The following is a 17,134-nucleotide window of genomic DNA, read 5'->3' as shown; positions in this document are numbered from 1 at the left end:
TTTGAATCTACCTGGCTTTACCTTCTGGCCATTGGATCTTGTCATGCCTTTCTCCACTTGAGTAAAGGACTATTTTTAACTTGTGTGTCTCCCAAGAAGGTATCGATGTGTGGTAATAAATTCTCCACTCAATCTACTACTTGGAAAGATAAATTGATAGAGCTTTGAGACTCTAATTTAAGCATTTTCCTACCTTATTCTTATCATGATTTACCATTTTGTCTTTGGTAAAGTCTCCAGAACAAATGAAATGCAAACTTTCTGGCTGTAGTGATTTCTCAGCTTCATACAAATATATTATCAGAGCAAACAGGAAAGCGTGCATTGCGTTGACATGTGCATAAATGAAAAATGGCTCAACAGCTTTACTCTAACACTTCACATAAATTCATCTGTTATATGTAATACATGCACATGCATTACGGTTGAGGAGGCCATGTGTTCACAGAGAAGTGTTTTATTTTCAGCAAAATCTGTCCTAACTCAATCCCTCTCTGCCCATGTAGTGTCTCCAGCAGTTTTAGCTTGATGTGATGATTTTCAGCAGTCATGTTGATCCTTGGCAGTGACCATGGCCTGTCTAAGAGATGGGTTTGTTTTGGTGGTGGGTGCAGAGACCCAGCTCTGGCGTCTGTATTTCAGCTCAGGTTTGGGGATGACTTGGATCCATCATGTATAGGGCGAGGGATTTCTCCTGATCTTTCTTTTCTCCTTCCACAGTTTACGAGGTGGTGACAGTGACAGGAGATGTCCGAGGAGCAGGAACTGATGCCAATGTCTTTGTTACTCTCTTTGGAGAGTTTGGGATTACTCCCAAGACTCATCTCACAAGCAAGTGAGTATCTGGAAGGAAATCTGTATCTTTTGAGGCCTGTTCTTCAGTAACTTCTATTGCATTTTGATGAAATGTAATATTGTGCTGGTGAATGCGGAGGGAATAAATCTAAAAGGTATTTCAAGATCACCAGGGAAATCTGAATTTTTTCTGTTGCATATTTCTTACCAAATCCCTTGCAAACCTGCATTCCTTTCTGTAGGTGGAAATGCGTGTTCAGATCCATATTATGTAAGGCTCACACTTGCAAGGTGTGGGGATACTTGCTTTTCTTAAAGCTTAAATTAGGACCTCCCAGTTTAGAAGCTGAGAATATTCATCGTTTGTTGGAGCGGGCATGATGGGCCATGCTCGCTTGCCTAAAGCCCACTGAGGTCTCCACGCTAAGTCAGGTACAGAGATAAGTGTCCTTGAATGTTTCTGAAGAGTAACAAAGTGGGTTTGGAGTAATGTTGTTGACGGGTAGCCACCCACACCCAGCCACAGGATATCTGAGGCAACCAGATTTAAGAATTTAAGCCGTTTCCTAATTTAGGCTGTTTCCATTCTATCTGCTGTGTGCTTGGTTGCGCACTGCTGTGTTGCACACTGTTGTGGTGGCACCGTTCTGTTTTCCTCAGGCTGATGCCAATGCTACCTTCTGGATGTAACTTCTCAATTCTTATCACTATGTTGAACTTTGTGAAAACCATATTTTATAATTTAAGAACCTACTATGAGGCTTTTGACTCTCTTAATAGCTTTTTTTAAAAGAAAAAAAGTGAGCATCAGGGCCAGCAGGTGCTCAGCTCCCACGAAAGCAAGGTGACTTTTAATAAAGTCCCAACTCTGCATGTACTAATTTTCCCTTAGCCAGATAATTGCACTAAGATAAAGCAGAAAACCCTTCTTCACGGGGTCTAGGAGAGGCTGTGTGTCTCTGTTTTTCGGTGTTCTTATTGTTTTGGTTTTCTGGAAAATGTGCTTCGGAAATTATTAATCCTGTGCTAATGTCACACGGTAACTTCACATTTTCTCCATTTCTACAGCACCGACAAGAGGTACCTGCAGCTATTTTAAATTTTACCCTCAAACGAGCTTCTCTTCCCAGTGAAGCAACTCAAACATGAGAGTCTGTAAAGAAAATGATATGGGAATGGTAAAGAAAATACATGAAATTTCAGCCCTGTTTGCCATATTTGAAATTCAGCAGAGCTAGGCAAAGGAGTTTCATTATCCCAGCATCCTGAGAAACACCAGGGAGAAGGTGCTGATTGTATATTATATATCTATACAAAATGCTTTGTCTCTGTTCTGTGATTTTCACAGACATCCCAGTGAGCTTATGAAGTGGAATACTGTTTCTCTTGATTTAACAGAGAAGGAAACCAAGGCAAGGAGGTAAAAGACGGCACGGTCCCATAGCAGGTCAGTGGCAGAGCTGAGAACAGCAGCAGCTCTGCTGGGGGAAGAGCTCCTCGCACCCAAACCTGCCTCATAGTGTTCGATCAAGTCATCAAAGCAGCATCTGCTTTCCAGGAGTTTTCTTGTGGTCAGCATTTACAGAAAGAGCCATTTCATTGTGAAAGCGCTCTTCTGCATGTGGCCATGGAAAGAATCCAAATATTACCTTAAAAAAAAAAAACCCAAACTGTACGCCTTTTAGAGAAGTCAAGAGATGCACATAATAGATTCCTTAATCAGTTCTGGCCTTAAATGAGCTACTGGTTTTACAAGTCATGTTTGCTGGCACTCTGGTTCATGTCTGCTCTTTCCTCCTAGACTCATCACTTCTTTCGAGAAAGAAAGAAAGAAGGGACACACAGGGATTATTTTAGGTTGCAGCAGCAGCAAGCTGAGCTTGTTCAGACCTGGGTTAGCATTTTAGGCTTGGTCCCTGTTGCTGCAGAGAGCAGATGGCTGAGGTGTTGGTAAGCAAGGATGAAAGGCATGGGAAGCCAACCTTCTGCAGCTCAGGGCTCTTAAAACTGGTCCCGTAGGAGGTGACCGCTAGAACTGCAACTACAGCTTTCCACTGGGGGTTTCCCAAACATCAGCGAAATTTCTGCCTCTCTAAGCAAAGTCTGGTACATTACAGTGTTTCTTCAAGGAACAGTGAGGAAAAAAAGCTAGTCTGAGTGTAGGAGTGTCTGCAGATCTGCTTAATTGACAATCTCGTCCCCTAAAAATGAAGCAAACCATGAAACAGTCAGTTTGCCCGCAAATTTATTATGCAGCTTTGTGAATATGGCAAAAGGATGGAATCTCATGCATCTTTCAACTAAATGTTTACACGAGTTCACTTATGACTGCAAATGCATGACATTTTATAGGTGTATGACAGAAAGCTAAAATATCATGCATTGCCTAAAGACGGTACTACCATTTCAGCTTCCGGTTAGAATAGGTTTTTCTTATTTCTTTTGTGACTGTGTGCTGGTAGTGAAATACATGACATTTCAGATCTTTTTGTCATGCATGGTAAAGGGAAGACATGGCAAGCTGATGAAATATCATGTGTTTTTAACATTGGCCAACAATAAGGTAACTGTGAAAAACAGACACAAATCTTCATCATTTCATCATGAGTTGTCAGGAGGAACATCAGTTCTGGAAGCGCTAGCACCCAAATTCTGTCCCAAAAGATGCATTTATTTAGGCAAGGAGGTTTAACCAAGTAGTGTTTGGGACTGAGAGGGACTGGAATTAATCCTCCTTTACAGTGACTGTCTGCCAGTCTGGGAGGACAGTAACACCTCCCCCCAGGGTTGGAGGTGGTGGATGGGTGCTGGCAAAGTGCTGCTCGGCCCCAGCTGCTCTTGTAAAAATCCCGCTTCAAACCCCAGCTCACATAACTCTCCAGATCCCCACCTGCCATCCTGCACCGGCTACAGCTCAGCCAGAAGTTAAAAGCACTATCACAGACAAGTTTCTTTCCATGGGCTCCATCATGGGCACATGGGTGGACACCAAGGCATTGCTTGGTGGCATTTTGGCAGTTGCCAAGACCTTTCCTACAGGTATAAGCTGCTTCTCTGTGGTCCGATGCTGACCAAACAGTGCTGATCTTCCACAGCATTTTAGTTTTCTGTGTTCACATGCTTTCCACCATGCTGAGGCTGAGGACCAAAGACAAAACTCAGCTGGCAACGCTGCTGCCACCTCATTCGCAGTATTTAGTGGCAAATGTATTTATTTGCTGTTAAGTGTAAATGAATCCACTTTTCAGTGTCAGGCTTACCTGGTTCAGCTTGTGACAATCGCAATAAATATTCATGGGGAGATTTTTCCTTTTAAAAAGAAAAAAGAGATAGAAAGGATTTAGCAGTTACAGCAATCTGAAAGAAAGATGAAATAACTGGTAAGTGACAGCTGGCTTCTTACTGGATTTGAGGACTGTGCAGTGGATTTTATTTTTTCTAATTTCCTGTGCTGAATACCTTTAATTGGCAGTCTCTTCCACCTGGTCTTGGGTCTCTATACAGACCTTTTCCTGTTCCTAATGCCAGGAAATACATACAAACTGCAAAATATGCACATGGTGGTTTTTAGAGGATGTTAATGTTCGTAGCTCTACTACAGCTAAGCCATATTGAGTTGCAGAAGATCTGATTTTGTTGTTTAATTGCTCTGGAACAAATAAACAGGTACAGGAAGGCAAGCTTATTTACTCTGAATAGTTAATATAATAAGTTAAGAAGTGTTAGAAAGTTGGTATAGAAGGGACTGTTCGGGCTTGGAAGTAAAACGAACCCCAAGTGCTGTGGGGGAAGACTTCTCACATCGCTGCTGAAGCAGTACTTCAGAGATGAGTTGCAATACCTTTCCTTTAATAACAAGGGATGTTTCCTATTTTAAAGCTGCTTATGTATCTAACCGTACTCTGATTTATGCCTGTACAAATCTGCAGCACTTACACTGTGCTCTGAAGACTTAATGATCTGGGGTAGCGTTAAGTGACAGCACACTTTAGAGTCTATATTCAATTCTGAAAAAGAAACCAAGTGGGAAATTTCTCTTCTCTCTTGCTCAGGCTTATTGGCTAGCGTGTGTCTAGCATTTCAGGAACAAAACCACCTGAGAGGGTGCTTAGACAGCAGTATTGAACAGACCAGAGATAAGAGCTAGTAGAATTGGTGTATGTATAAATTATAAGCCACCTGCGGGTACGCAAATAGCAGCTGGTGGCACAACTACAAGGAAGGTCAAACCTTAGAGGGAGAAACAGGAATTTACTCAAAACAGTCAGACTTCTGAGGGAATTTAGGTGCTAGACTAGGTCCATGTTAATCAAATATTAGCAGCATTTTCCAGGTTGTAAAATCTGGCCAGTTTTCCCCATGGGATGAGTATAAGGTGCCTTCCTGGAACAAACTCAACCTTTCTGCCTTTCAAAATCCTGCCCCTGTCCCAACTCAGTCTTAAAAATGTCTGACCTCATTCTCATTAAAATTTTCAAAAATACTTCTCCATGGGAATGGGATAGAAATTTTCAGCAGAGTAAAATTTGCCACCAAATTTGGCAAAGCAGATGCAATTCAAAATGTAATTTATTATTGGGAAATGCTGAACAACCTTTACACCATTATCGATGGCACTATCTGCTTTGTATATAGTTTCTCCCGAAAAAAACAATCAAACTGTAGATAAAAAAGACATAAAGCATGGCTAAGATTATCTAAATTAAATACCACTGTTTTATTTTCTTTACATAAATCATGCTACCAAAGATGAAAACTGGTATTAAGATACTGCTGCTCCATGAAGTACAAAGTGAAGGAGCACATATTCAATATAAGCCGCTAAGGCTGTCGAAATCTGTACTGGGAATGCTTATGGATAAGGCAGCAGCTGTTTCACTGTGCCCTATGGCACTTTGTAGTTTCAGGGTAAGTTCAGACATGGACTCTCACTGTTTTGGGCTGGTGTTTGGCTCCTGGGTGTCATCACGCTGTTACATCCCTGAGCAATTTATCTCATTTAATTAAATCCTTTCAAGTGGGACCATTTTTTCACTAATTCTCTGTGCTTTTTTAAGCAGGATTCCTTCTGCTGGTTAGGTTATTGGTAGAAAAAGAAAATCATGTCCTTGGTACAGAGATGTTTGCAGTTGCTGTGCTTTTCAGCTGCTTTCTTTTCCATCTGGAGTATTTTTGGACACATGCTGCCTTATGCGGTATTTCCAGCCGCCCGCTGACTGTGATGTTGTCAGCTTCACGACAACAGTCTTGGCAAAATACTTGTGGACCAAACTCCCTGGAGTATTCATTGCTCCAAGAAGGAGGTTAATGATGCTGCTATTGGAGCTCTGCATTGTGAGTGAATATGGTTTGAACATACAGGGGTTTTGCATTAGGCTGTCTGTAAGTCCATCCAGGCCAGTGTCCTCTCTGGGAGTGATCGATAGTGGATGTGTAGAGAGGAACAGAAGGATGAGGCAAACACATTGTAAGCATTTTTAAATATCTTTTTGCATCTTGTGGAAAGCTGCTGTCTTAGCCAGAGGCCTGATAACACAGATTCACCTAGCCTATATTGTATATTGGATAATCTGAGGATGAGCAAAGCTGTCTGTACTTTTAAGACAGGAAAACAACAGCGATAGACTGCTGCTCATCCCTGCCACCTCTATATGCCAAAATTATGCTGCTCAACTCTAGTCCATGAGAAACTTGCCTCCTGTGAGATACCAGGTGATCCAAACAGCATTATTTTTTCCCTAGAGGGTGACAGGCTGTAGGATGGTTTTTGCTGTGTGACCTTCTGAAATCATCCCCAGTACCCAACTCCCTCCCGCCGCTGCTAAACATCAGTGGCAGAAGCAGGCGGACCTGTGGGCAGGGTTGCAGGGAGATGCCATCAAGAATTGACTGTTTCTGATGATATAATGGAACATCTTTAAAATTTTGTTTGAACTGACACCCGTAGTAACACTTTGTGCTTCTGTGCAGCCCTTCATCCATGGTGCTTTTGCAGGTGGTTCTGTGTGTACAAATCATTGTCAGATAAAACACCTAATAGAAAATAGAAATCCCTAATAGAAATACCTAAAACTAATAGAAAGGCAATTTAAATGATCATTAATGGAGTGATTCAAAGCTAAATTGGTTCAAGTTACTCCATCACTGCTAAACATTGTGGCTATTACTTTTATGCCTCTGCTGGGAGCACTACCCAGGTCTTCCCTCTGTTCCTAAGAGCTCAGCTCTGGAAAGGGTGCTGTTAGCTGATCAGAAGTAAAGACCATTTTCTACAAATATTCAATATTTCAATTTTAAATGTGATTTTCATTTGGGTGGTGGGATTACCTTTTGATAAATTCCCCTTTATTTTTTAAAATAGGTGATTTACTAGTGCAAATGTTTATTTTATGTACTTTTGCGTATAAAATGGCATCATTGACAGTTTCTGGTTGTCAACATACCAAGGAGTAGTGAAACTCCCATGGCACTGGCTCCGTTGTCTGTGCCAATGGCCTACAGAAGAGATGCACACAGGGATTTATAAATACTATGCTCACATAGGCACCAGTTCTTATACTGCTTTTTAGCAACATGATTTACCCAACTGGGGGACATAGCGCTCTAAATCATTGTACATTTGCACTACCACGAGCAGTGCAATCTGCAGGCAATCATTCAACCAAAAGAATCAGAAAACAGCTTCAGATATAAAAAAATCATAGAATCACAGAATGGTTTGAGTTGGAAGGAGCTTTAAAGATCATCCAGTCCCAACCCCGCTGCCATGGGCAGGGACACCTTCCACTAGCCCAGGTTGCCCAAAGCCCCGTCCAACCTGGCCTTGAACCCTTCCAGGGAGGGGGCAGCCACAGCTTCTCTGGGCAACCTGTGCCAGGGCCTCACCACCCTCACAGGGAAGAATTTCTTCCTTAGGTCTCATCTAAATCTGCCCTCTGTCAGTTTAAAACCATTCCCCCCTCATCCTATCCCTACCCCCATGATCAAGAGTCCCTCCCACCTTTCCTGTAGCCCCTTTCAGTCCTGGGAGGCCGCTCTAAGGTCTCCCTGGAGCCTTCTCTTCTCCAGCTGAACCCCCCCAACTCTCTCAGCCTGTCCTCACAGGGGGGTGCTCCAGCCCCCCGAGCATCGTCGTGGCCTCCTCTGGCCCCGCTCGAGCAGGTCCGTGTCCTTCTGCTGCTGGTGCCCCCAGAGCTGGACCCACCACTGCAGGGGGGGTCTCACCAGAGCGGAGCAGAGGCGGAGGATCCCCCCCCTTGCTCTGCTGCCCACACTGCTCTGGGTGCAGCCCAGCACACGGGTGGCTTTCTGGGCTGCCAGTGCACGTTGCTGGCTCACAGTCAGTTTTCCACCCCCCAACCCCCCCAAGTCTTTCTCCTTGGGGCTGCTCTCCAGCCACCCCTCGCCCAGCCTGGATTTGTGCTGGGGATCGCCCCGACCCATGGGCAGGACCTTGCCCTTGGCCTTGTTGAACTTCATAAGGTTTGCATGTCCCACCTCTCCAGCCTGTCCAGGTCCCTCAGGATGGATTCATTCCCTCCAGCATGTCAACCACACCACACATTAGAGAATTTCATATACTAATCTTTGGAGAAGTTCCTTGGATGTTTCTTACAAAGTAATTGGGTAAAACACTACAATGGAGTATAAAAAATAAAGTTACTAAACCCAATTAAATATGTGAAATAAAAAAGCTGATTGAAACATATTTCTGAAGTTGCACTGGCCTGACATCCCAGCTGAACAATAGGTGTCCAAGTGAAATTCTGCTGATGTTTAAGTGTTTGCTTATGGCTAGCCATACCCAGTCCCTGGGTTTGAATCAAGTCAAGCCTGAACATTAGAAATTTAGTTCTGCAATTTCCAAGTCAGATTTTTCCCTGATCTGTTTGTCATCCGAGCTGTGCAAGCCAGTGTGCTGCATTGTTCAGTGTAACGAGTTCCTTATGGTAATCAGGCTATGAATTTCTTACCCCAGCCCCAGCCTGGACTGGACTCTGACACAGCCCAGATGTAATTTCTCCTTCTCTCTCTCAATTTCTTTTCTTGGCTAAACTTCAGTAAAGCCATTCACTGTGGGATATTCTCTCACTCTCTCTCTTTCCACTTAATTGGCAATGCTAGAACAATGCTAGAAGAAACGATTGGATTTTTCCTTAAAATGTTCCCCTTTTCTGTGCTGTTGATGCTGTATATCTGCCTCAAGGGAAGAGACTTGTCAAATTCTTCCTACATTTCGACAGCAAGACTTCCCAGGAGTTTGACTCCTCAACCACAGTCACGTTTCCCAATGCTTCTCCAAGCTCTTTAAAGATGCATGAAGCATCTGCTCAGTGGGCACTTTTGGATACCCACTCAGTGTTCCTCCAACACCAGGTTTCCTACCCACAGCTCTCCCACCATCGAAGCAACCGAAACAGCCCAGCACAGTGGCAGGACTGCCATAAACCAGCAGCTACTGGGCCCAGTGCACTGGAAGCCTTGGGCTAATTAGTCCCTCTTAATACTTTTTTGTCATCTCCGTAGCAGTCTGCAGCACTGCATTGATCTCTGGAGACAATGCAGGGAGAAGCTGCTGTCATTATGACGCTTGCTCAAGCCTGACAAACTAATCACCTCGCACTCGCTATTTTCTCTCCGACAGTCAGGTTGGGGGAGGCTGGGCTGGATTTAATTGTTTCTTGTCTTCATGGCAAGGTTAACCATTTTAGCCTTTTCAAGTAGTGGCAATGCTCCTGGTGCGGTATCTGAAAGAGCAGAACAGAGGAGGAGGAGAGCTGTGCATGCATTTGCAGAACACACAAAACAACCTTTATTAAACAAAGGCACATGCAGATCCTTCAATGATGTGGAGAAGAGCACTGAGCAAAACCGAAACCCCTTGCTCCAATTATTAATATTCATTAACTTTCTGACTACAAGCTGCTTGTCACTGTGGCTTCATGCCACTGAAGTGCTGTGGTTTCTTGTTCATTTTAATATGACTTCTGGTCATATTAAAATATGATTTTGTTGTGTTAATCATCTGTAGCAATGCTTAGCAGCCCAGGTAAAATGAGGGCCCATCAGGGAGGGCAGGTGGGAGAGGCCGTGTCTTCAGAGCAAGGATGGGTTGATGTTATTCATAGTGTTTTTTGTGGAAAAGAAGAGCTCAAAAAGGATGGAGGTACTTACCAAAGATCACACTGCAGGCTAGAGGCAGAACTGGGAATTAAATTCCACGTCCCCTAACCTAGGCCAATATGCTTTATATTGCCTTCCACTTGCACCAGTGAAATACAAACCGCACACTTAACACTTCGCAAAAAAATCAAACTAGTCCCTGTCCTACAATCATTTTGCTTTGAATGAGATGGAAATTATAGGAGAAAGCTGCAAAGCGGTCGTTAAAAAAATGTTGTAAGATGGGCGTGGAAAGAAACCTTTGATGCAGTTGGATGCTTTTATCTTTGGCTGAGCTCTGGGCAGATCTACAGCTCTGCAGGGAACTTGCTGGGCTGCGGAGCCCCTTCACTCCATCACCACGAGTGGGTCTGTTCGATGCCTGGAGGCTAAGATGGCAGGAGAGGACACCTCTGGGTGTGGGAAAAAGAGATGAAAAGCTTACTGAGGCCCTACAAAGCAACTGAGGTGGATGTGCAGGGGTCCAGGTTCACAAGGGTCTTCCACATTGGTTGGCCAACAAGGGCTGGTTGATAAAGCTGAAATGAAGTTCTGGCTTGACCACTCTGAACAAGCACTTTCCAGCCACCCTGGAGTGAAGCACCTGAAAACATCCCCATGTTTTTTGTTGTTACCTCTATGTTTTAGCAACCTATATGTGGGCTAGCAGAGTTGAGGAACCACAGACGAGGTGTTATCAAAGAGTTGGAGATCTTCATGTAATTTTTGCTTCATTGGCGCTGTCTTGAAATATTTTTACCGAAGATTATTTTCAGACACCTCTGAAAGCCACTTGGTGAGAAAAACTTACAGGCTCCCCCAGCTCTTACCTCTAGGGACAATTTAGTTGAAGATTTTGAAAAACCCTTGTCATGTTTTATTCTTGGAGGCGATATGGAATGTGATCCAAGGTTTGCATCTGCTTGGGCCAGCATTGCATTTCCCCCAAAGCTTCCATCTCAGGTTTTGGAAGGACTCTTAGAGGGGAAAAAGTCTGTTAAATGTCAGTACTTAGAGCTATCCAAAACTTGTCACAGGGAAGAGGGCATTGAAAAGTAGGTCCTTCCAGTGCTAGAAATGACATTTCTTCATCCTTAAGCAGTAGCACTCTGTCAGGCCACAAGGTATGCTTGCTGACAAGGTTATTATTTTCTTACCATAGCTTTTGGTCCATGTGTATTACAGGAGCAGCACAGCCTTTGAGAGGAGTAAAACAGACGTGTTCCGAGTTAAAACCAACAACGTTGGACAAATAAAGAAAATAAGGTACCCGCACAATGTTACTACCATGGTACCTGCTCCACGAGGTGCTAATCGAATAACAGGCTGTAGAAGTTTTAGCGTTGTCATGTTTTATTCATTATTTGTTAACGTGCTCCTATCAAGGTGAAGTTAGGGGATGGTAAAAGCTTGTTTACTGTCTAAGATTTGAACTGAAGCGTGAAATCACTTACGGTATTGCTTATAACTATCCACGCTCCCCATCAAGAATTGTATTTCTGTCATATGCAATCATAAAGGAAGGCATTTGGGAATGTTTTTATGTCCTGATGGAGGTAAAAGGGGGTTGCTATCCTCTTTTGCTAAATTAGTGTAATGTAAATGATAATTATTATGTTTAACCACCATCTGACTGACCTATATAAAGTTAAAAATTAGTCAGTAGTACAAAGAAAGCTGGGAAAATGGGAAGAGGTGGATAAAACAAAGAAGATAAAAGAGCAGGAGGGAGACAAGGTGGGAGGAGAGTCACTTATGTTTTAGATATGCCGTGTAAGGTGTATGAATGCACATGTTGCAGATAATAGCCTACATATGCACCTATGATATCTGCCCACAAATATATATGGAAGGTGGTTATTTTCAAAGTACCCTGTAAAATCCCATAAGTCCTATGAAACACTTTGGACTGACAGGTATAAAAAGGCATTTTGTGTATAGTTATTCTAGCCTTGCCTAATATAAAATATTGCACAAAATTACAGTGCTAGTGCCTAGTCTTAATCCAAATATCAAATCTAGGGTTTTTCTTCCTCTAGGATTGAGCATGACAACACCGGACTGAATGCTGGCTGGTTCCTCGACCGTGTGATCGTGACTGACATGAACAGACCTCACCTCCGGTTTTACTTCCCTTGCAACAACTGGCTGAGCAAGGAGGATGGGGATGGACTGTATGTCAGAGACCTCATCGGCAGCCTGAATCCCATGGATGTGCCCAAAAGTAAGAGTTTTCCAAAAAGCTCATCTTTCTGGTGCCTTGTCAGAAAGGACAGGGTTGTTTTCAGATGACTTCAGCCATATGAAAAGTAACACATAGTCTAAGCTAATTTGAGTTTTCTTTATAGTCAGTGGAGAGAGAAATAGGAAAATGCAAGATGCCTTCAGAGGGTAATTCCTTCTTCCAATCTTAGACCTGACATTTTAGGGTGGGATAAATCATTATTTGGAGAAGTTCCGCTCATTGGTTGAGTATTGAAGGATGTGTGATGAGTACTTTAAATTAGATTAAATGGCTACATGCAGATGAGAGGCATTCTACCCCGGAAGATGTAGCCAGTATTGTTATGTGCTATCAGAAGAGGCAGTGTGGTTGCAGTCCTGTGTATAAAGTTAAGTGTTTCCAGGCTCTGGTGATGACCTGCAGGAAATTTCCATAAACAAACTGACCCTCTTGCTGTAATTCTACGCTGGTTTACTGTATGTGTATGATATCCATATTGAAATGGTGCCTATTTTTCAGAGTGGTTTTAAGCTAATGATGTTGAAACGAAGCCAGGACAGCCTGCAAACCAGACATGTACTCCTAAATTGATAGCAGCGTGTAGGCCATGTGGTGATGTATAGTGCATGTAACGTGAGTGGGAAGACGATCGAGATGTGAAAGTGGAGCCAGCAAACCAGCCTCAGGTGGTATGTCAGCCGTTTATCTGCAAGTGCTAATGAGGAAACCAAGTTGTGTTTTCCTGAGGACCTCACCAATGCACTGCTCCTTTCTGGGAGCATAATTTTGGGTATGGAAAGTGAAGTACACCCAACACCAGCCACAGGTCTGGGGGAAAGGAGAGGCATAGTTTGGTGCAAAAGAGGGTGAACATGTTTTTGTTAATATCACATCTTTTTGAGAATAAGTAGTAGATTTCTTGCACTAATGTTGTTGACATGACCACTTAGGAGTGATTTCTTTGGTAAAAATAGTATATTGACAGCCTTAATAAAGTTCTTTGAGAATTGATAAATGCTCTAGGAGGGCAAAGTACTGTTATTTTCATTGAGATCCTGTTTGAAGTTAAGAGTGAAACAGTATAGCATGACACAGTTTGTTCCTGAATCATTAAATAATTTTGCTGTATTAAGATACAACCTCCTAAAACAGTTTCAGTATGTTGAAGACACAAGTATTAAAGGATACTGCATGTAAGTTAGTGCGTACAAATAATATCCATTCACAAGAAACGTATGTGGGAGCATTTCATAAATGCAGACCTCTCCAGGGTGGCTGCCACAGGGGAATGAGATAACGTCTGGAGATGCTCTGCCAAAAACCCACCCAGTTACTGCTGGGGCTGTGTGTGCTGAAGACCTCTCCTACTCTTTTATCTGTTCAGTTTGTGAAATGGAAGAGTTAAGGACACTCAAGGGGCAGGAGGGGTCTGGAGAAGGTAGTGGATGTGTCAAAGCAATACACAGTTAAGAAGAGGTTCCCCTGAGAAGGAAGTCAACTACTCAATCTTAATAGATCTGCAAATGATACAAGAGTTTATCTGCATTTGTTATTGCTCCTGCCTGGAAGAGCTGATTCAAAGGAATGCATGTGATTTCCTCCATCCTGTTCAACACCTGCCTCTCAGCAGGGAAAGATGTGTGGGCTAAACCCTCAGCTGGTAAAAATCAGTGCAGCTCCAAGAAAACTGCTGAAGCAACTTCGCATTTCACTAGCTGCAAAGCTAGTCCCAAGTGCTCACTCTTCTGGGGAACTGGCTTTGGATTATATATCAGCTGCTGACTATGTGCTTGGTCCAGGACAAACACAAGTAGGATTGTCTCCTGCCTCAAGAGTATGAAAGAAGAGATTTAACCAGGCATTTGTCACAAATGCATCTGTTCTCATCGCCTTTATCAGATAGAAAAGCCCCAGTTTTGAGTGGCCCAGGCGGGACGCTCTGCGGCCATCTGTACAAATGCAGGTAGCTGGGCTGAGGCCAGACGCACGGGTGAAGGGTTGGATGCCTTCCAGGCGGCAGGTCTGAATCTGTAAGAGGAGACGGTTAGCTCAGCTAGCTCAGGTTGCAGTTCCTCTTGAACCATAATTAATGAAAGATAAACATTCCCAGGCTGCTGAGGTGAACTGTCAACTGCAAATGTAAATTTATCTGAATTCATTTGTCTCCCTCTAGATCCGTAAAGGTCTGAAATGAGATTGTGATATGATTTCCTTTGTACATACAATTCATTTGCCGTAAATTTGGTGGGGTTTGTTTTTCAGGTTTGTTTTTTCAAATGGATTAAAGAGTGGTGTTTACTCTTTGACTATTGATATTTTCTAGGCTACTAGACAAATGAATAATTATGTGGTTTGGTGATTTTATGTGCCTGTAAAGAAAGAGTAGTTACTCCCTCTTAAGTCTGTGTTCCTATTAGCAGTGTGCAGTGCTGTAATCTTTTCCTTTTTGGTCATGTCTCTTCAATCACTGTTCCTCTTTTTTCTTTAGTTCTTCTTTGTAAACCACCCAGGCACTATTGTTACAGACCTTAGCCTCGTGTTTTGCTTTTATGCTCCATTTGCTGCCACAGTCTGGTATGTTTTTCGACATAACAAAACAAATTTCCTCCATGTTCCCTTTCCTGCAACATCTTCAGCTTCTGATCTTCTCCTGGAGAGCTTTCTCATCTTTATCATGAGGATTTACCTTCATCCGTTGAACTGGAATCGACTGCTGGGATGTGCATCTTCTCTGTGATATGCGTGGGATGTGGACTGGAGAAAAATTTGATTACTTTTTGTCAAGTTTTTGAGGTTTTTTTAAGCTCTGTAGAGGTATTTGAAGCATATTTGAAGGGCGTTGTGGTGCTCGGACAAAAACCTACCAAGCTACGGCGAATCTCAGCCTCCTTCTTGGTGAGGAGCATAGGCCAACCAGAGAATCCCTGCAGGGCTGTAAGATTTGAAGAGGTTAATTTAAAGGAAAAAAAAGAGACATTATTAAAAAATGCAGAAAAGAGTATATTCCAAAAAATAGTCAACATATAATTGAAAAAGTGGACACACATAAACCAAAAGTAGAGTTCTTTTCATGTTCCAATTAAGAATTACCTAGGATGGCAGGAATACTTAGTGATTGCAGATGCCTGAGTGATTGTATTTACTTATCTGAATAAAATGGCTCCTGTCAGATTCCCTGTTGAATGCCACACATTTCTCGAGGAGAACAGGTTACATTTTAAGTGTTCCTGCTTGAATGATCCTCTATTCCCTGCATTCACATCCATGGCATCGTATGCCCATGGCCCTTTGACAGTGATAGTGCCACAGATTCTTATTTACCCAGCAGCTGCTATTGGCAGCCTGGATTAATTTACATTGCAGGTATTAATTACAAGGAAAGGCTATTGTTCGGCCTTATGCTGCTTCGTTTGAGTTTATGAAACCTTAGGATTGTATGACTGTAGATGAGCCTTTATGCAAGGGACCGGCTCAAAACTGAAGTCAGGTGCTGGTTTTCCTTCGAGTGTTACGGGTTTTGGATCACTTTGAGGGTGTCTGATGTCCTACCAAAGCGGTGGAGGAGGAGAGCATTCATAATAGCTTATAGCTGCACTAAGAACTACTGACCCAACTGAGATGCAAAAGCAAATTAAATTTGGGAATGAGTTCCCAGCCCATTGTTTGATATCTGCAGACTGGTCATGAATCACTTGTGCCACTCTGTGGACAGACCCTTATATCAGCCCTGGAGCTGCTCTGCATCCACTGCAGGTGGGATACCAGGGCTGTGTCCTCTCTTGCTGTGTGTGATGGGTACAGCTTTTATCACCCAGCTGGAAAACTGGGATTGGGTCCTGAGATTTGGTCTTCAGGCGGATTAAAGACTGTCTCAAGATGTACTACTGGAATATTTTTGCAAGGCTACATTTTGTCATAATTCATAAAAGAAGCTGAGGTTTGGTTGGGTTAGATGATATGTTAATCACCCATGGGCCATCCCTCTGGGGTGACAACAGGCTGTTATCACTATTTATCTAGCTGAGGTTCAGCCAGGCTCTCTGCAGGGTGACTCCAGTCTTCCTCAGAATAAGGGAAAAAGTTGCAGTTAGGTACCACATGTTGGCTGCTCTTGATTACCCTTGAAACCTCTCTTTAATCAAAACAATTCTCTGTATATGCTCTTTTTCTGAAAGAAAGCAGGAACATTCATCTGCAAAGGGGGTGTTTACTCACTCGGTCCTTAAAACCATATTCAAGAGTGCAGATACCTGAAAATTAATTCAGCCATCTGTGTGACTGCAATTTATTCTAACCTGTCAAATTTTGGTCAAGTCTCGCCAACCTGTCTGTTACAAATGAAGCCGAGAGCCAAGGACTGATTTCCATTTGGCTCTTTGGCCATCAGCACCCTGAAATTCTTTAGGATTGGACATGATAGGCTGTAAATGTACATGGGACGGCAGCTCATGTCAAACTGTTTCAAGGCTACGTATTCACAGTAGGACAGCACTGCATGCGTGACCTCAAATGGCAAAACTACTCCATACTCTGCTTTTTCTGGACAAAGTTTAGTCTTATTTGATCTATTAATAATGAATATGTCTACAATGGGTGTGTTACACAGTACAGTACTGAGGAGCAGGACGGTCCAGCACACCCAGACCTTGAGGATGGGACAGTCCAACAGAGTTGCATTGCGTTTATTTTTTCTATACTTAAAAGTGTTGGGCATTGGTCACCTATAGTTTCTTGTTATTTTTAATATTATGTAAAAAATTGTTTGCAAGACCATATCAGGTGTAGCTGTGCTGTATCTAGGACTAAGTCTGCAGGGTCTTTTGTAGACAGATGTAACTTTTCTGCCTTGCTGAGACAAGAACCAGCTTTGAACTGGAAGGTCAGTGGTTGTGTCAGTTCTGGCCTGATTTGTGGTTGATATATGGTGCATCTGAAAGTTTGCATGGTACAACC

General features: G+C 42.9%; 1 protein-coding gene across 1 annotated transcript in view; it reads left to right on the top strand.

The window, feature by feature from the left end:
* Positions 1-571: 571 nt before the first annotated feature.
* LOXHD1 (lipoxygenase homology PLAT domains 1) overlaps positions 572-17,134 on the top strand; it is a 131,474-nt gene continuing 114,911 nt past the window's right edge. Inside the window, exons 1-4 of the mRNA XM_074813690.1 lie at positions 572-647; positions 721-835; positions 11,143-11,223; positions 11,997-12,181. Of these exons, the coding sequence (XP_074669791.1) occupies positions 572-647; positions 721-835; positions 11,143-11,223; positions 11,997-12,181 (457 nt within the window). The remainder of the gene's footprint in view (positions 648-720; positions 836-11,142; positions 11,224-11,996; positions 12,182-17,134) is intronic.

This window comes from Strix aluco, chromosome Z (assembly GCF_031877795.1).
Source record: "Strix aluco isolate bStrAlu1 chromosome Z, bStrAlu1.hap1, whole genome shotgun sequence".
Lineage (NCBI taxonomy): Eukaryota > Metazoa > Chordata > Aves > Strigiformes > Strigidae > Strix > Strix aluco.
This window is presented reverse-complemented; position numbering and strand designations above follow the sequence as displayed.